General features: G+C 50.7%; 1 protein-coding gene across 5 annotated transcripts in view; it reads left to right on the top strand.

The window, feature by feature from the left end:
• The window catches only part of EVC (EvC ciliary complex subunit 1), an 81,855-nt gene that overhangs the window by 37,304 nt on the left and 24,586 nt on the right, over positions 1 to 19,965 (top strand). For 3 of the 5 annotated variants that reach the window (XM_036852535.1, XM_036852533.1, XM_036852534.1), the window contains 4 exons: positions 31 to 247; positions 1,944 to 2,092; positions 4,531 to 4,629; positions 19,256 to 19,468. In XM_036852535.1, coding sequence (XP_036708430.1) covers positions 31 to 247; positions 1,944 to 2,092; positions 4,531 to 4,629; positions 19,256 to 19,468 — 678 coding nt within the window. Of the gene's footprint in view, positions 1 to 30; positions 248 to 1,943; positions 2,093 to 4,530; positions 4,630 to 13,971; positions 14,302 to 19,255; positions 19,469 to 19,965 lie in introns of those variants that run through there. The other 2 variants (XM_036852537.1, XM_036852536.1) reach the window with 2 other exon arrangements.

Consider the following 19,965-nt stretch of genomic DNA (forward strand, 5'->3'; position numbering starts at 1 on the left):
GCCCGTTGTCGCCTGTGTTTCTCTTCTTAGGACACCCTGGAGAGGACAATGGGGCGGGCACACGTGGCCAAAACAATTGAGTTCCTGAAGCTGCAGATCCAGGAGGAGACCAGATGCCACCTGGCCGCCATCTCGCACAGCCTGGAGCTGCTGACCGTCGAGGGGAAGCTGTCGGGGCGGCAGAAGGAGGAGCTGCTGACCCAGCAGCACAAGGCCTTCTGGGAGGAGGCGGAGCGCTTCGGCAGGGGTGAGCGAGTGGGCCAGGCCCGGGCGCCCGGGTACCCCGTGTGTGCTGCAGGCTGTGTGGGCCAGGGCCGGTGGCGGCACTTGCAGGCGTCGGGAGCAGCTCCCGTGAGACTAGCACAGGCTGCCATCCCAGATCACCTCCTGGGGTCCGAGATTGCCCACTCCACATCGTCGTCAGTGATTCAGGCTGGCAGAGAAGGACCCGGAACATGCAGAGGGCAAAGGAGGCGGGAACGCCCAGAAGCCCTGCATGTGTCACGGGGCCCGGCGCAGCTGCAGGTGGGTGAGCGTGGACAGGGGTCAGTCATGTGGCGCAGGAGAGGGAACCCAGCGTGGCTGTTTCCCACACGCACTACTGCTCCCGGGCCCGACCCTGGGAGATGGGCAGATCAGGGCTCAAGACATCAAGGGCATCTGGGACTTAGTCCAGGTCACACCGCTGGTGGGACCCGCAAGAGGAAACCCAGGTGTTTCACCTGCAGGGGGTGACCACGTGGAAAACTTTCTGTTGGCTGGAACTTTGGACCATGTAGAATCTGAATGCATATGGCCTTGGGGGTCACCACACACAGTGGTCTGGGCTTTATCAGTGGGAAGAGAGTGGCTGGGATGGGAGGGTGAAGCAGCCCCCTAGGTGGGGCTCTGTTGAACTTGGACAAGGTCGGGGAGACAAGGAGACAGTCAGGGGTGGAGGGAGGACCCCAGGCAGAGGGAGGACTCTGGTCTCTCCTGACCACCTGGCCACACTCTTTTCTTTGGTGCTAGAGGCTAAACAGATTCTCAGGTCAAACCTAAGGAAGTGTGCCTGCGTTAGGGCAAGTGCAGAAGGAGGTATGACGTGTGTGTGTGGCGGTGGGGATGGTGTGAGATGCTGAAACCAACGCTTCCAAGGACTGCAGCCCCCTCATCGCCAGGCCCTCACTTGCTTCAACAGCTTCTTTGCTCAGCACCTCCCCCAAAACCCAAGTGAACAGAATCTGGCCAACCTCTTCCTTGGCTCTACTCCCAGGAGCCTTCTCTGGGGTCCCACGCTGCCCGTGCCCCCTCTTCCTCCTCCCCCGTCACCGCCCCGGCCCTCATGCAGCATAATTTCTTCTCCTTCTGCATTCTTCGTCTTCCCTGGACCATGCGCATCTTGAGAGCTGGGCTGGGTCCTGCTCACTGGTAGACCCCAGTTCCTGGCCCTGTACTTGGCACACTGCTGAGGCCGAATGACGCGGGTGGGCTGAGGGGTGGTTTTAGGCCCCGCCCCTCTCTCCCCAAGTTCACCTTCCCCTGCCACAGGGGGCCTTGCCCTTGGGTTCACCCTCCTTCTCTTCTGCTGATCTAATAACTCACCCTGGCAGTTTTTGAATCTTCACTCCAGTCTGACATGTCACTATCTTCCTGAAGACTCAGGCTCTCTGTACCCTGTGTCACCTGTCCCTCCCTCTGACACCTACCCCTCCCTCACACTCTTTTCTCCAGGAAAATACCCCTTTGTTTACTTCTTGGTCAGGTTGGCCGGCCGCCCTGCACAGCAGTTACATAAAACCTCTTATGTTGCTCTGAGCCCTGGGCCCCAGGGGGAGGGCCCTGAATGATAAAACCAGAATAAAAAGGGGACTTGCCCCAGAGTTTCTGACCCTCCACGTGCTGGCAGAAGCAGCCAGTGGAGGTTTTGCCAGGGGAGCAACCTTGTTTTATTTCAATTTCAGAGTTTGTCCAGCGAGGCAGAGAACTGGTCAAGGCCTCACTGGTTCACCAGGCGGAGGGGATGGCAACGCTCACGCTGGCCCAACAAAAGGAACAGAGGAGCTTCCTGGCCACGGCACCGCAGACCGCCGACCCCGAGGAGTTCCTCCAGGTGACCTGCTCCTGACTCGCTCCCACTTCCGTGGGCACAGCCATCCCAGGGAGCCACGCGGGTTGATCAGGGTGGCAGGAGGGGGCTCGGCCCCCCGCTACCGTGCTTGGGAAGCCAGAGGCTTTGGCATCTGCCAGACAGGAGGTCTCTCCTCGCCTCCCACCTGTCAGCCCAGTGACCTTAGCCAGCTCCCCTGGGCTCTGCATCCCTAGCTTCCTCGTCTGTAAGCCAGTGGCTCGAGCAGCACCACCCTCACTGGGACGATGGAAAGACGGTGGGAGGGGCCGTGGAGAGGGCTTCACACAGATGGTGCAGGGCAAGGGCCCAACCTGCGATGCAGACCAGCGTGCGATGTCCCCAGAGGGGACAGGCACGTCCTGGATGTAAGGCAGCCTGTGACACAGGGATGGGCCCCCTCGCTGGGTCAGGTGGCAAGTCAGGGGAGGACGCTGCATGTGGGGCTGAGCAGGCAGGACCAGGGAGGTGGCCAAGCTAGCCAACGCTCGTGGTCTTGACTGGGAAAAAGACAAGGGGACCGGCTGGAGGGCAGGAAGCAAGGTGTCACCCTGCTTGAGGGATAGCAAGTGAGCTGGCGCCAGCACAGGCTGCAAGGACCAGGGCTTGCAGTTCGCAGAGGGAGAGCAGGACTCGGCCTCAGTGTTTCCCTGTTGGTGGAGGTGGGGCGGGGGTAGGCAGGGCTGCTTGTCAGTGGCCGTCCCCCAGGCTTGTTAAGCATTTGGGTGGTGAGGCAGCAGGACCTGGCTTTGGATGCTGGCTCTGCCGCTGTGTCTGAGTGACCTTGCTAACCCTCTGGCTTCCTCATCTGTGCAATGGGAATAATAGCACCCACCTTGCCGGGTTCTTAAGACTCAGCCAGACCAGTAAGGGGCAGCCATGGCCTGACTGATTCTCTGGGTCCTTCTGCCCTGCACTAGCATTTGCTTGTCTCAGCTCTGCCGAGGGGATGGCAGGACTGTAGCTGGGTCCAGGCTCAGCCCAGAGCCCAGACACATGCCCTCCTTGGGGGCCAGCATGGTGGCAGCGGCTATACCCCAGTGAGAAGCCAGCGTCCAGAACAGAGGAGAGGTCTTCACGTCCCTGGTTCCCTGGTCCAGTGCCCTTCCCCGCCCACAGAGCCTCCTCCCAGGGCCCACGCCTGGGGTTCCTGGGGTTTGTCATACCGTGGGGTGGGGGGCTGTTTCTGTCTTTAAGAAGATCCATTTGAAATGAGAGTGAAAAGATAACGATTATACAGCAGTTTGTTACTCTGAGATTTGTAGGCCCTTCTCTCTGACATCACATTGCTCAGTGCAAGTCCTGAGCATGGAGACGGTGACAGCGTCAGCTCTGCAACCCAGGACTTCAGCACAGCCAGGACCTGGTGCTCAGGAAACACGGGACCAAGGAGGGAAGGGTTGAGCACATGCATGCATGCATGCATGAAGGAATGAGGGAATGACTGAATGAACGAATGAATCAATGAATGATGGATGGAAGAACAAAGGAACACATAATTGAATGAACAAAGAAATGAATGAAGAACCAACAAATGAAAGAAGAGTCAAACCAGTGAATGAAGAAGTGAAGGAAAGAATGAATGAACACGTGAATGAATGGATGGATGGATGATGGATACAAAAGAACAATTGAATGAATGAACAAACAACAAAAAAGTGATTGAATGAGCGCAGACTTTGGCACCACGCGCAGCCCCTCCCTCTCAGCTCCCCTCCCGCTCTGCCCCCACCAAGGCCAGAGGGTTCTAACTGCCTGTCCATTGCTGTTGCTCCTTGAGCTGGGGTTGTGTTGGCTCCCCATCTTCCTTCCAGGGACCCCTCCTTGTCCTTCAAGACTCAGCTTACTCATTTCCCCGCTGGGGTCTCTTCCCCTACAACTGCCCCCTAAGAGGAGTACACCCTCTGGGGTTTTGCCTTGCGGTGCCTTCTGACTGTGTCTGGGGCATCTGGTCCTCGCCCCCCTGTCACTCTGCTGGGCTCCTCGAGGTCCACGTGGTCAGAGCCGAGTCTGGCTGGCCACTGACCTCACTGACCTCCAGTGGCCCTGCTAGGCCTCGGGCTCCGCTGGGTGGGCCTCCCAGGGCCTGGCTGGTGGTCCCCAGCAACTGAAATCAGAAAATGATGTCTGGGTGGCTTGTGGCCAGGAGAGAAGGGTGACGGGGGTGCTGGCCACACCTTCTCCTGCTGGGTACACAGACAGAGTCACAGTCTGTGGTTTTCCTGGAGGTCGGATTCACTGGTCCCGGCCTCAGCCACAACTCACAAGCCATGAAAGTCACATACATCCCTGTGCCTCAGTTTCCTTGTGTATAAGTTGGGGTGAACATCCTTCCCACCTGAGAGGCGGGGTCAGTTGAGGAGGTTTTTCTGGGAAGAATATCAGCATTTTCGTACCAGATTCAGCTCCTGTTTTACTCACAGGTTTTTCACGAGGTCCTGGAGAGGCAGAGGCTGATTCGGAGTGACCTGGAGGAAGAGGAGAATGTCAGCGCCGCCAAGGCCGTGGCCGCGCTCTGCCAGGTATGTGGTTTCCAGGTGAGACCGGCAGGAGAACCTCAGGATCCGGGCATGTGTGAGAACCTCACATCCTCCTGGGCCGGGGACCCCGAGACCCTCTTTGGCAGAAACCAGGGAGGGAGGTTGGTCCAGGTCACATCTGAGGCCCCTTCCATTTCTGAGGTGCTCGGGACCCTCACCTCCAAATGTCCCTAGAGGCAAAGGTCTTTGGAAGTCAGCTCACCCAGGATGAAAATAGGCCAGCATTTGTGGGCGTCATGAGTGTAGAGCGGTGATGAGGAAGGAGGGTTGGGCTTGAAACGGAGGCCTAAGTTCCAGTGCTGGTGCCACCTCTTTCTCCCTGGGCAACCTCGTGCGGCTCTGGAACGACGGCTGGCTTTGAGAGAACGGGAGAGAGCCCCTGAGCCCTCCAAAGCCAGAGGGGCTCCCGGGATATGACAATGACCAAGACAGGCAGAGCTCCTGCCCCAGGCAGGACCCAGAGCTGCTGGGAAGGTAGAATGTGGCCCCGGTCAAGAAGGAAGGTGACAAGTGCCACCGTGGTGGGGAGCACCCTGGAGAAGGTTCACCTGGACCCAGAGTGCCTGTGTCTGCGTCCTGGCTCTCCTCCCTCCTCGCCGTGCGGCCTCCAGAACATTACTTGGCCTCTCTAGTTCTCAGTTTCCCCATCTGTGAAATGGGGCCAGTGATGCCCATCTTCATGGTGGTGGTGTGAACACCGAACGCACGTGAGGCCCTTGGACAGCAGCTTGCACCTGGGACATGCCCAATCTGAACTGGCTGCCCTTACAACATCCCTGCTGACGGGTGCAGAGAGGAGGGTTGAGAGACATAGGGGTGAAGGTGAGGTCAAGGACGGCCATCCGCTGGAGGTGATGCCTGAGATGGGCTTTGAAGCAGGACGTGGGCTCCAAGTGGACCAGGAGTCAGGGGGCAGCCCAGACAGGACATGAGGAAGGACAGGGACTGCAGCCCCTCGTCACGATGGCCACTGTGCGGGGTTCAATGGTGTCTGTATGAGTTTTCAGAGGCTGCCATATCAAAGTACCCCAGCCTGTGCCTTAAACACAGACATTTATTTTCTCACTGTTCTGGAGGCTGGAAGTCCAAGATCAAGGTATCATTTAGGTTGGGTTCTAGTGAGGCCTCTCTTCCTGGCTTGGAGATGGCTGCCTTCTCACTGTGTCCTTGCATGGCAGAGAGAGAGCTTGGGTGTCTCTTCCTCTTACAAGGACACCAGTGCTATCAGGTTAGGACCTCACCCTGTGACCTTGCTTAAGCTTAATTATCTCCTTAAAGGCCCTATCTCCAGATATAGTCACATTGGGGGTTAGGGCTTTAGCATATGAATTTTGGAGGGACATAATTCAGTCCATAATAGTGTACCTCAAATTTCATGTCCACCAGGAACCTCAGAATGTGAACTTATGTGGAAATAGTGGGGGCTTTGCAGATGTGATTAGTTAAGAAGAGATCATTCTGGATTAGCATGGGCCCTAAATCTAATGACTGGTGTCCTTATGAGAAAGTCGTTGTGAAGACAAGACACACAGGGAGGTGGCCATGTGGAGACAGAGGCAGAGACTCGGGTGATGTGGCCACAAGCCAAGGAACACCTGGAGCCTCCAGAAGCCAGAAGGGGCAAGAAGGATCCCCCCAGAGCCTCCAGAGGTAGCTGACACCTTGATTTCTGACTTCTGGCCTCTATAGCTGTGAGAGAATAGATTTCTGTAGTTTTGGCTACCCAGGAAACTGATACCGGAGCCAGTCTTGTTCAGAGCCAGCCACTGTTGTAAGTGCTTTCTGAGTATTTGATCATTTTATCCTCATGAGAATCCTGTGAGGCAGAAACTGCATTTTCCTTCTTTCACAGATGAGGAGCCAGGAAGGATTTTCTTGAGAAAAGTACAGGGTGGGATTCAACTTGTCAAAGCCGCAGGCTCCCAGGCAGGAAAGGAACAACACCATGCATGGTGGGGGGAGTCAGGACTCAAATCCCTGGGCTGGGAGTGAGCATACTGAATTCCAGTCCCCTTCTGGGTACTAACATGCTGTGTGACCTTGAATTGGTTACATAATCTCTCTGTGCTGGCCCAACCATCCTGCTCAAGTCCTACAGCCAACAAGCAGAGAGATGGGATCTAAAGTTAAGTCTCTCTAACCTTAGTGCTGATGTCCTCGCCATGACCCATGCTGCTGTGCGTGGGCTGTGAATACCGCAGTGAGGACAGATTCTGGACTCAGATGGCCCGGGGTCCAATCCCAGCCCAGCCATTGACCAGCTGTGTGGTCGGCAGCAGGTTATCTAACTTGTACCTCAATTTCCTCTGATGCACAGCACAGTCTGAGGACCGCTGCCTTGGGGGGATGGGGTGAGAGTCCAATGGACTAAGGCTCACGGGCAGATGCCACTGATGATGCGCCCCAGCAGGGGACAGTGTCCAGCAGGCTGACACTTCCTCCTTGGAGCTGCAATTAGAATCTAAAGTCTTGGTCAACTAAATGCCACTTTCCTCCTCCACAAAGCAAGGATAAAACACTGATCACTGCTACAAGGAGGAAATACAGGTGGAAGTGCCGGGCCAGTCTCAGTGGGTGGCAGTGACTACATCATTTTCAGTAAAGATTTGATGATGCTCATGTGACCACAGCCTCAGGCCCCAGCAACGTCCTTAGGATATTGTACGCTTGGCTTACCGTGGCTGGTCTGGCTGCCAGCCCACTGAAGTGTGGGCCGAGGAAGTAAAGACGCCCTTGTTTCTAGCATCAGGAGAGCCCAGCAGGTGTGAGTGAGGGGTGATGGCTGCTGGAGTCTCTGTCTCGGAAGCAGGCACTTGGAAATGCCCTGCATGAGGAGGGGTCAGGGGCAAGGGGAAGGGGGGCCAGCAGTTCTGTGCATATGTGCAGGTGCTTTTGAAAGATATGGCCCAAGGCCTGTGCCAGCTTCTCTCCCAGAGTCAGTGCAGAGCTCTTTCCTATGATTCATGTCGTCATTGCACATCAAGCCCTCTGGTACCAGATAACTTTGGTTGATTTTACATCCCTTAATTGTGGAAATCATTGCCTTGGGTATTGGAAACTGCTTTATCTGATATTTCCAAAAGGTGGAGGTTGAAATCCTCTGGTGTGGTAGAAAGAAGCCAATTGGAAGATTGGAATGCTTGGCGAGGACATTCCCGGGTGGGCGCCCAACATTCCTGGGTGGGCGACCTTGGGCAAGAGCCTTAACTGCTCCAAGCCCATTTCCTTATCTGCGAGATGGAGACAGAGAGCCTGTTGACCATTATGGCAGCGCAGGAGGGCAGGACTGAGGGCCTCACGTGGCAGGTGCTCAGTTAACACCTCCCCTTCTGCCCCGTCACTGAGCGTGTTGAGCAGGAGGCCTTGAGCCCAGGGGTGGTGAGCATGGCTCTGGACCCAGGGCCTGGGGGAGAGCGTGGCTTCCTCGCCGACCAGCTGTAAGCTCGTGAGCCTGTTAGTTCATTCGTTCAATGAATATTATCGAGCACTGCTTTGTGCAACCCACAGTCTCAGCACCGGGGCCTCAGCAGTGAACCAAACAGATAAAGTGCTTATTTTTGTGGGGCTGGAGAGGCAGCGACACACGTGGGGTTCCAGCAGCCGCAGCAGCAAGGAGGCCAGTGTGGCAGCTCTGGGGGAAGGGGAGACAGGTACGGGCTAAGGTCAGAGTCCTGTAGGGCCTTGCATTCCGTACGAAGACGTTTGCGTTGACTTCTGAGTGACATGGGAAATTGCCGGCATGTTTTGAGTAGGGAAATGACTTGCCTTAGGTTCCCAAGGATCCCTCTGGATTCTGTATGGAGGATGGACTGTAGGGGGCAGAGGTGGAAGCAGGGAGGCCTGGGGAGGCATCGCAGTGGTCCAGGCAAGGGATGCTGGGGGCCTGGGCCAGGATGGTGCGGGTGAGGATGGTGAGGAGGCCTGGGATTGGGGTCGGTTTTGATGGTCAGTATCTGGGTCTCCTCTTAAAATGGGGATGGTCACTATCTGGGTCTTCCTATGGCTGTTCAGAGGTTTGAATAAGTTCCCACATGCAAAGCATATAGGAGAGTGTGAGGCACACAGCGAGCGCTGAAATCTGTTACCACGATCCTGGTTGTTATCGCTCACCGTCCAAGAAGGTGTGTCTGCGCAGAGTGCACCCATGAGGTAACCTGCCTTGCAGTCTGGCTGGCTCCTTCCCAGACCTGGTCACACAGAGGCATAATTCCCCCCTTTCTTTGGGCACTGATCGTGATATTGTAGGCACGGCGGCTGTGAGATAAATTTGATCACCACCTAACGGTTCTCAGGCTGCAGAGAAAAGTGCATTTTTCTAAATTCCCACTGTCTCTTGGCCTCTAAACAAACAGCGAATTCTCATTTTGACTGAGATGGATGCCGCTAAATTACACGTCTCGGTGCCTTGTAGAGAGATTCCTGAAATGAGCCCAGAGTCTTCCTGATAATGACGGGCGCAGAGCTGAGTTTGCCGCTGTTGCATCACAGGGTGCCCCGGAGACCCGCTTGTTTATTTGTTCATTTCTGACTGTCCTCCCCCTGCTGTTTCTCCTGAAGGGCTCCTGGGGGGGTAGGGTGATAACAGCCCTGCCAAGGTCAGCCGTCTCAGCTTCAGAATCTCATGGGAAGTTAAGGCTGAGGAAAATAAGAGAAAAAGTGAACCTCTGTCCTCAAAGAAGGCAGGAATAATAGTGATAGGCACTCATGAAGTGTTTGGGAGTAGTCCCCAAGACCACCCTTGCTTCTGATACCAAATGCAAGTCCAGAGGTCCCCAAGACCACCCTCAGGTTCTTCAGTTCTCTAGAAGGACTCATACTGAAAGCTGTTCTACTCATGGTTATGGTTTATTACAGCAGAAGGATACAGATTTAAGTCAGCCGAGAGAAGAGGCACATGGGCAGAGTCTAGAGTTCTAAACGCAAAGCTCCCAGTTATCCTGTCCTGGTGGAGTCGTGGGCAGTGCTAACTTCTCCTGGGAACAGTGTGTGGCACTACACACCGAGCATTGCCATCCAGGGAAGCTCACCCAAGCCTTAGTATCCACAGTTCGTATTGGGGCTCAGTCACATGGATGTGGTGGACCGCCAACATGGCTGACCTTAAGCCCCAGCCCCTCTAGAGGTGGAGCTGATGCCACATGGCCCAAGGGCCCCACCCTAAATCGCATCATGGTCATAGATTGTCTGAAGCTGCCCAAGGTTCCCAGGTAAATAGAGACCCTCTTATCAGGCAGGACATTCCAAGAACTTAGAAGTCACTTCCCAAGAACCGTGGACCAAGGCCAGGCCTCTCTTTCAGCAAGGTCAGTTCTTCTGCACAGCACTGAAAGGTTAAAGTATTTTGTTCAAGGTCACACAGCTGGGGGCCTGGGATACAGGCCCAGGGCTGTAACATTCAGGTGGGGAGGAGTGATTTGGTGGACAAGAGGAAGGCGGGGACGTGGAGTCCTTGCCGGGAGGGCTGCGGTGTGTTCTGCAGAATCCAGCTGGGGATGACACATTGCAGGCAATCAGTCAACACTGATGAGTAAACGAATGGGTGAATCAATGCATCAGTGAATATATCAATCAACTGAAACATTGGCATCCTGAAGATGGTGTGTTATTGCTGATAGAACAAACTACCACAACTTAAACTTAAAAACAACTTAAAAACAACGAAAGTTATTACCTTACATTTCTGGAGGTCAGAAGTCCAAAATGGGTTTTAGTGGGCTGAAATGAAGGTATCAGCAGGGCTGGTTCCTTCTGGAGGCTCCAGGGAAGAATTCGTGTTCTTGCCTTCTCCAGCTTCTAGAGGTGCCTGCATTGCTTGGCTTGTGGCCTCTTACTCCATCTCCAAGCCACAGTCGTGCTCCTCCTGCCTCTGCTTCCATCCTACCTCTCCTTTCACTCTGACTGCCTGCCTCTCTCTTTCATTTACAAGGACCCTTATAATTATGTGGGAGCCACCTAGATAACCCGGGATAATCTCATCTCAGGATCCTTGGTTTTCACTTAGCCCTTTAATCACATCCACAAAAATCTCTGACTGTGTAGCACATTCAAAGGTTTCAGGGATTAGAACATGGACATCTTGGGGAGCCATTATTTTGCCTACCACAGGTGGGAAACAGTAAGTTTCCAAAGAGTAGAAGAAACTAGGTTTGGGAGAAGTACCAAAACAATGATTTGGGGGCAGTGTTCTATTGGAAGTAGATCTTGAGAAGGAAATTGACAAGTGTAGGCACCATACAGTTCCTGTCACTGGAAAGAGGATTTCCCTGGGTGCTACAGAGGGTGAGTCAATTCCATGGTCCTTTATCAAGGTTAAAGTGTGATAAATCATCACTAAGTATGACAAGTCTGAGAAAGATAGACTGGCATGCTTACGTCTACTTTACTGTAGCAAGCTACGGGAACATGGCTTTTTGTTTTATTTTAACAAGACTAGTAGAGTAATTAATTTATGTTTTCTTTATGTACAGAAGTAAAACTTGCCAGTGCCCTCAGGGTACCACATGCTACCTGATTATACCTCTCCCTCCTTTTAGTAATTTTCACAATCAACTCACCTCCCTGCAAAGAGGTGCAAAACTGCAGAGGAGAGAAGAGTCACCCAGGAATCAGGCCAGGTGTGGGCCTGATTCAGCTGTGTACCAGCTATGGGGCCTGGTCCATATCATCTAACCTCTCTGATGTAGGAATTCTTAGCTGCCTTCTTTGTAGATTGACCATATGAAAGAACCCACTTAATACTCCAGAATGCCACCCATAGCTCTCAGGATAAAGTCCAACATCCTTAACCTGGCCATGGTGACCACCCAGCCTGGTCCAGGAAGTGCTCACATGGCCTGACCCATGAGACCCATCTGACTTGGCCCAAAGGCCAACCTAGTCTGGTCCATGAGACCCACCCAACCTGGCCCATAAGGCCCCCTGACCTAGCCCACAGGCTCATGTGACACAGCCCACTCACCACTTGTCTGGAGGCATGTCCCTTGCTCCCTGCCTTCCAGCCAACCTCAGACATCCCTCAGCTCCCCAAAGGTGCCCCAGTCCCTCCTGCCACACTGCCTTTGCATGTGCTCTTCTGCTGCCTGAAATACCGTTCCCTCCATCCCCTCAGTTTGGCTTGTTCTCATCTTGTCTCAGCTTACATGTCACTTCTTCAGGGAGCCTTTCTCCGACTCCTCCTCAGATCGGTTAGATGCCCTGGTCTGTCCCTAGGGCTCCCAGCCTCCCTGCCATCACACTTGCCATAGGATATTGTGAGTTCCTGTGCGATGTCTGCCCCCTCACTGGGGGTGCGTTCTCTAAAGTCAGGGTCCACGTCAGCTTTGTTCACCCAGTGGCCCTGGCACAGAGCCTTCCTGAAGTAGGTGCTCAAGAGACATTTACAGAATGAACCCGTGAAGGCTGTGAAGATATGACACCTTTACACCAGAGCTTTCACTTTTAGGGCCCCTTCTGTCCGGTGTGGTATCACATAATTATGACCAGAGTAATGCTGTGCAACAAGATACCTCAAAACCCTGTTGCTGAAAATGACAGTGATTTATCCCCAGGGTCTGTGCATCATCTGGTGGTTGGCTGATCTAGGCGTGACTAACACAACTTGGCCACACACACAACTGTCTCTACTCTCCTCGGACTAGTGGGCTGGCCTGGGAATGTTCTCCTCATAGCGATGACAGGGGTCTAGCCTCCAAACTAGCCCATTTCACCTCCACCTCATTCTATTGACCAACGCAAGTCACATGACTGACTCAGAGTTAAAGGGTTGGGGAGGCACTTCCCACTCCCTGTGGGAGGGCATGCAAGGTTATGTGGCAAAGGGCATGGCTCTGGGGGAGAGGAAGATCTGGAGCCACTGTGCCCGTCCACGCACATGTCTCCTGTGTCTCATGTCCTCAGGAAGCAGGTATCATTTCCCTCCTCTGTTGGGTGAAGCCCCAGAGAGGAAGAGAGTTGCCCCTGGTCACACTGCTGGCAAGTGACCCAGTGCAGGTGGGTTCCCAGGCTCCTGATCCTTGATCCAACCTACTTCCAGTTTTGTGGGGTTTTTTAACATCTTTATTGGAGTATAATTGCTTTACAATGTTGTGTTAGTTTCTGCTGTATAACAAAGTGAATCAGCTATACGTGTACATATATCCGCATATCTCCTCCCTCTTGCGTCTCCCTCGCACCCTCCCTATCCCACCCCTCTAGGTGGTCACAAAGCACCGAGCTGATCTCCCTGTGCTATGCGGCTGCTTCCCACGAGCTATCTATTTTGCATTTGGTAGTATATACAAGTCCATGCCACTCTCACTTCATCCCAGCTTCCCCTTCCCGTTTTTAAGAGACCCAGTTTCACCTGTGCTCTCAGCACTGCTCTGTCCCAGGGTCCTGTGCACACCTCACTCTGAAGCAGTTAACTGCGCATCTTCAAAACTGTCAGGGTGTGGTCCCTGCAGGGGAACATTTCTGGTTCCTGTGATGAACCGGAAACTCACAGGGAGCCGGGCCGTGTCCATGGGATCCTGGAAGTACATGTTTTATTCACTCAGTCAGCACTCACCCTCATCAGTACACCTTCAGACCTGGCCACATCCGCGCCTTGTGTGAGCTCCTTCACGGGTGCGGGCTGCCAGGTCTTGACTCCTCCGCATGGCATTGAGCTCCCTGCTGCTCCTCTGCTTCCGCACATCCCGTGCTCCCGCCCACTGGTCCACCTGGCTTTCTCCCAAGGGCACCTGCCCACCTCTGCTGGGAACGCCCCCTTCCCTTCCCTCTCTCCTCCCCACCCTGCGAGCAAATGGAAACACAAACTGCCTTTTCTCCAAAATGCTCTGTTCCTGGAATAAAAATAGCAACAGGTAACATTTATTGAGAGCCACACGCTAACTTTTCCCAACCTCTCTGGAATGATAATAGCCAGCGTTTATGAAGCATTTGCTCTGTGCTGTGTGCTGTATCTAATCCTGACAATCAAACCTCAAGGCAGATGCTGTCTTTACAGATGTAGCTTGCGTCTTATCCCTTTTGCAGGGAGGAAAACTGAGACTCCTTTTCAAAGGTTTCAGAATATGTGCCCTTCCCCTGCCCCAGTCCTTTCTCTGCAAGAAGCCTGGAGAGGACACTGGATCCTCTGGGTCAGGCTGCAGAGGCGGAAACCCGAGTGAAGGACGAGTCAGGGTGAAATGCTGCCCTAGCTTGGGTTCTGTGTGCTTCTATTTGAGGAAAAGTGCAGGGCTGAGGCCCAGGGCCAGCCTCTCCCCTGACCAGCGTCCCCCTGCTGTCCGACCCCTCACACGCGCTGAGAGAGAAGAACACAGATTAATTCCTGTTCTGTTTCAGGCACAGAATAAATCAGCATCTCCCAAACGAAACGTGTCAACGTTAACTGGGAAGCGATGTGTTTTATGGCCTATCAGAGCACGTGCGATGATGCAGATGTGTCTCTGTCCAGGGAGCAGACAGAATCCAGCACATTTTTTATTAGAAAGAGCCTCGACTAATGGACTATGTAGCTTTTACAAAGTTCACCTTTCTTGAATTTGCAAACAGCGTATTTTTGCAGTTTAACTATCATGAACAAAAAAGAAAAAGGTGTGTCTTAGTATCCCCAACTGCTGCTATGGAAGGATAGATTACAATATAGGAGAATCAATTTTTAAAATCTGTCTCCTAGCAGAAAATTGGGATTTCCAGAGGCTGGAAGAAAATGTAAATCACGCCCATATTATTAAACCATGTTTATTGTGAAATGTAATAGACACAAATAAATGGATAACACATTACCTTATGGATTAACAAATGACTGTTAAAAATACATCTCTGTAACCCCCATCTAGATCAAGAAAGACATCATGACCAGGACCTCTGAAGCCCCTTCACACCTCCTCCCAATCCCAATCCACTCCCTGCTCACAAAACAATACTAAGAAAAATTAATAAGACCTAAATAAATGTAAAGATACACCATGTTTCTGGATTGGAAGATGTGATATTGTAAAGATGTTCATCCTCACCAAATTGATCGATAAATTCAAAATGCTAATCAAATTGGTGGCTATTAGTTATGGAGGATATGGACTGAAGCTACACATACACACAGCCCAACAATTCCGCTCCTTGGCATGTGCCCAAGAGAAACAGGAGCACATGTGTATCAAACAGCATCCACAAGAAAGTTCACGTCAGCAGAATGTGTAATAGTCTAAAATAAGAAGCCACACAAATGTCCCTCAACAGTAGAATGGATAAATGGTGGTGTATTTATACAGTGAAATACTACAGACCAGTGAGGAAGAATGAACTACTGCTACACACGACAACACAGAGGAATGTCACAAGGACATATAAAGTTGAGATACGCAAACCTAACATGCTATATGATTCCATTTACATAAAAGCAGGACCTTTGTAGTTTCTACCCTCAGGTATAATGTTTGCCATAGTTTTTTTTTTTTTTTCAGATTGAGGAAGTTTCCTTCCATTTCCTATTTTGCTAAGAGTGTTTCTTCTGCATGGAAATTAAATTTTGTGAAGTACATTTTTCTTCATTTATTCACATAATCATCATGATGCTTTTCAGCTTTATTTTGTTAATGTGACAAATTGCATTGATTTGGGTAATGCCATTAAGTGCATACAAATTTAGAACCTTTACATCTTTCTGGTGAATTAAACCTTTTGGTGCTCTGAGCTGATCCCCTTTCTCTCTAGAAGAGCTTTTTTTCTTAAAAACTATTTTATCTACTTTTTAAAAAAATTTATTTGTTTTTATTTTTGGCTGTGTTGGGTCTTCATTGCTGTGTGCGGGCTTTCTCTAGTTGCGGCGAGCGGGGCTACTCTTCGTTGCGGTGCGTGGGCTTCTCATTGTGGTGGCTTCTCTTGCTGCGGAGCATGGGCTCTAGGTGTGCAGGCTTCAGTAGTTGTGGCTCGCGGGCTCTAGAGCGCAGGCTCAGTATTTATAGCACATGGGCTTAGTTGCTCTGCGGTATGCGGGATCCTCCGGGGCCAGGGATCGAACTCGTGTCCCCCTCATTGGCAGGCAGATTCTTAACCACTGCACCACCAGGGAAGCCCTTTATCTACTATTAATGTCACAAAAAGTGACCCTGTGTTTATTAGGTGCTGCTTATACTCTCATCCATTCTTTGTTAAAAAAAATTACCTAAGAGCATCATGGTTAGATCATGGGTGCAGGAGCCTGACCACCAGGGCCCTGTGTGTGAACTGATGCGATTTACTTAACCTCTCTTTTACATGTACAGATAAAACCTCAGTTTCCTCATCTGTAAATTTCTTTCATCAGTTTTGAGAGATTCCTCAGCCATTATCACTTCAAATATGACTTCTGCCTGGACTCTCCCTTCTTTCCTTCGGGGACTCCAATTAAATTTTGGACTTTCTCACTGTATCTTTTAGCCTTTATCTTCTCCTCTGTATTTTCCATCCCTTAGTCTCTCTTTACTTTTTTCTGGATTTTCTCCTGATCTTTCTTCCAGTACTAATTCTCTCTCCAGCTGCATCTAAACTGCAATGAAACCTATACATTGGGTTCATATTATTGAACAGCGTTCGTCAATTCTAGAAGTTCTGACTTTTTTTTAAAAGTAAGTAGCGTTACTTTTTATAATTTCTAGCTCTTTGCTTTAAGGTTTAAGAGTGGCTTTTAACGTCATGATCATGGTAAGCATCAATCCTTTAAAGTCCTTGTCTTCTAATTACACTCTCTGGACTACCTGTGGGTTTGTTTTTCATGTCTGTTGTTTGTGTAGGTCTTTGCTCGTATTCTTATCTCCTTGTGTACCTGTTTATTTTTTCTCATATGCCTTGTCTCAGATTTGTACATATATTGGTAAGAATATTTTCAAGCATGCAGTGATGCTCTCCTCCCCCAGAGAGGATTTTCCTTTGCTTCTGCCCGATGACTGGGCCTCTAATGATCGAGAGTCACGTTAATTCAAGGTCTGGACTTGAAATATGCTGGGTCACCCACATGACCAGACTCCAGGTTACCATCTGTTTAAACCAGTCAGACCTGGTTTCCTTCCATTTCAATCATGTATCTCTGGTGCTGCTTTTTGGGTTCCAGCCCTAAGTGTGGAATGCTTTACGAGGCCCCAACCCATATGAGCTGTGAACTCCACCTTCTGTCCCTCCGACTGCTTGAGGCTGTCAGAGGTCCATCAGCTGTGCAGCCATCTCCCCTGGATTGACCTACACCCCTTATGTAAACACAGCCCCAGGGCTGGGCACACTTCTCTGACTGCATCTTCTCCCGACCTTGGACACCACACTCTTCACTACCTTGTTAGCTCTTTCGGACTTTTATGATGATTTAATAAACATTTTATCCAGCTTTTTAAAAAAATTCATCTTCAGTGGGAGAAATTGGTTCAAATTACCTGGTTGGCCACTCTCAGAAGTAGGATCTCTAAATCTTTTTAAAAGGTGTGGGTCCCTTGTGCCCCTGTCATGGTCACTTTATCACAAACAAAGTTCAGCTTGGCCATGAACTTTTTAAAACATGGCATTCATTGGGTTTCATTAACACTGATTTGAGTTAAATTTAACTTATATTCATTGAGCACACCAAGTATGACTTCGGTACACCAGAGGAGGTGCTGAGAATTTTTTTTTCCAAAAAGAACCAATTATCCTTGTAGCATACAGGTTAAGAGCATGAGTCCAATAGTCCAACAGCCAGGACCCACCCTCTGCAAATGTCCAGTTACTTATCTTCTCTGGGTCTTAGTTTCCTCACCTGTAAAATAATGGTAATTATAATAGAACATCTTCATTGGACTGTTAGAAGGATGGATGAGATTATACAAGAAAAGTGTTTATGACACTCTCTGGCACATAGTAAGAATTCATAATTATTAACAATTATAATATTATTACCTGATATTTGCCAGGTGCTCTTCTAGGCCCTATAGATGCTAAAGTAATAAGACTTTATTCGTAAAAAACCCTGTGGTCGGCATATATATGGAATCTAAAAAAAAAAAAAGTTTCTGAAGAACCTAGGGGCAGGACAGGAATAAAAATGCAGATGTAGAGAATGGACTTGAAGACACGGGGAGGGGGAAGGGTAAGCTGGGACGAAGTGAGAGAGTGGCATGGACTTATATATACTACCAAATGTAAAAGAGATAGCTAGTGGGAAGCAGCCGCATAGCACAGGGAGATCAGCTCGGTGCTTTGTGACCACCTAGAGGGGTGGGATAGGGAGGGTGGGAGGGAGACGCAAGAGGGAGGAGATATGGGGATATATGTATATGTATAACTGATTCACTTTGTTATAAAGCAGAAACTAACACACCATTGTAAAGCAATTATACTCCGATAAAGATGTTAAAAAAAAAAAACAAAAAACCCTGTGGTCAGGAGGCCTTCCCAGAAGAGGAGACCTCAAATTGAGTTTGGAACATGTGAGGGGAGTTCCTAGATGGAGAAGGGGAAATGGGCATTCTGCATCATGTTGGTGTATGATGCATTCAGAAACTGCAGTCAGGTGCTTAGTCTAGGAGGGTGTGAGACGTGGGTGCAGATCTGAGTATGATGCAGCCTCTGCTCTTGGGCAGTTGTGGTCCAGGAGGGATGACAGATAAACTGTAGTTTTGATGCCCTGGTGGGGCTAACCAAAGAGCTGCAGGAGCCCAGGGTGAGAAATGTCCATGTTAGTCTGAGTGGCCCAGGCAAGGCTTCACAGAGAAGGGATTATTTTGCAGGGGTTTTGCAGGGTGAAAGTCCATTTCAGGTGTGAAAGTGCCCGGAGGTGGGGAGAAGGGGAGAGGCTTTAAAAAGCATCCATATAATGAAACATGCAACGAGATGCCATTTATGTGAAGTAACAACACACACCAAAAGCCACATTTATGGACATGATATATAGTGAAAGTATAGAAATCTAAATTGGAGACAGAGATGCTGAATTCATGGGGATGGCTATCTCTGAGGACGCTGGGAGGGAGGGGAAAAGAATTGCAGAGCAAACTTAAAGGATTCCAACTTAACCTGTAAGGTTTAGTGTTTTTAGTCTGAAACCAAAAAGGAAAACTGAGTGGTGGATTCAGAGATGTTTAATATATTATTATCTACAGGTTTTTGTTTTTCACAATTAAAAAGATTTTTAGAAAGAGAATGGAGTGGGGGAGGTGGGATGAAGGTAACAGAATGGTGAGAAATGAGGCAGCCCCTGAAGCCCTGCTAGGCAGCTCTGATTGCGATGGGAAGAGAGGTCTTGCAGGTTATTTGAGCTGGAATTGAAAGATCTATGCTTGTGCAAATAACTCGCCTAAGTGTGGACGGTGGAGGGAGGCAGGGAGACCAGTGAAGGGTCGTGAAAATAATCTGGATGGAGGTTTAGAGGAAACGCCAGTGATTAAGGGCTCATTGGGTCAGAAGCGCAGGTCTGGCACTTGACTGGGTGAGGGTGAGAGGGCTGGAAGGCAGTGGGCGTTTCCCAAGACTGAGTGTGTTTGTGTGCATGTGTGTGCATGCACGCGCCTTTGTGTGATTCGAGAGCTCCCTTCGCTGGATTTCCTCTGTGTCCTGCGTGAAACCCTTGGCCCTGCCCTGGGTGAGAGCCTGACATGTAGCTCCGTCGTGTGGCTCTCGGCTTCAGGAGCTGTATCGCAGCACCATGGAAACGTTCCAGAAGTTTGTGGACGTCCTGTTCCTCCAGACGCTCCCCTGTGTGACTGACCTCTCCCAGGCAGAGTGTGAATACCTGAGGCAGGAGGCCCAGGAGAACGCGGCCCAGCAGCTGGAGAAGTTGGATCGCTTCCGGAGTCAGCAGTGGAAACTCTTCCAAGATCTCCTGGAGCAAGAAAAGCAGGTGCAGCATTTTGTAAAACTGGGTCTGGAGTCTGCCTTTTTTTAAAACTTCTGAAGAATAACGAGGGATTTCCTTCACTGAGCATCCCCTAGTGCCTATGCTAGATGCTTTACCAAGATTCTGGTTGCCAACCTTTCACAATGGGAAGAGGGGGAGAAGAGAGCAAGAGCCCTCCTCTCCCAGGATAGGAAGTCAGTAGATGATGCCTTCGGTTAATCCAACAAGAAGGGCAGCAAAGCTTTCTTTAGAATAATAGAAATAAACGACAGAGAGCGGTTCTTCAAGGGAGTGGATGGGTCGGGGGGAGGAGCTGCACACACGGGACTCCTGTTTTTCAGTGAAAGTTGATTTCATTATTAAAACCATGTATATATGTGGTAGACAGAAATAATGTCCCCACATCCTAACCCCCAGAACCTGTGAATATGTTACCTAACAGGGCAAAGGGACCTTGCGTGCAATCAAATTAAGGATCTGGGGATGTGAAGATTATTCTG

This window comes from Balaenoptera musculus, chromosome 5 (assembly GCF_009873245.2).
Source record: "Balaenoptera musculus isolate JJ_BM4_2016_0621 chromosome 5, mBalMus1.pri.v3, whole genome shotgun sequence".
Classification (NCBI taxonomy): domain Eukaryota; kingdom Metazoa; phylum Chordata; class Mammalia; order Artiodactyla; family Balaenopteridae; genus Balaenoptera; species Balaenoptera musculus.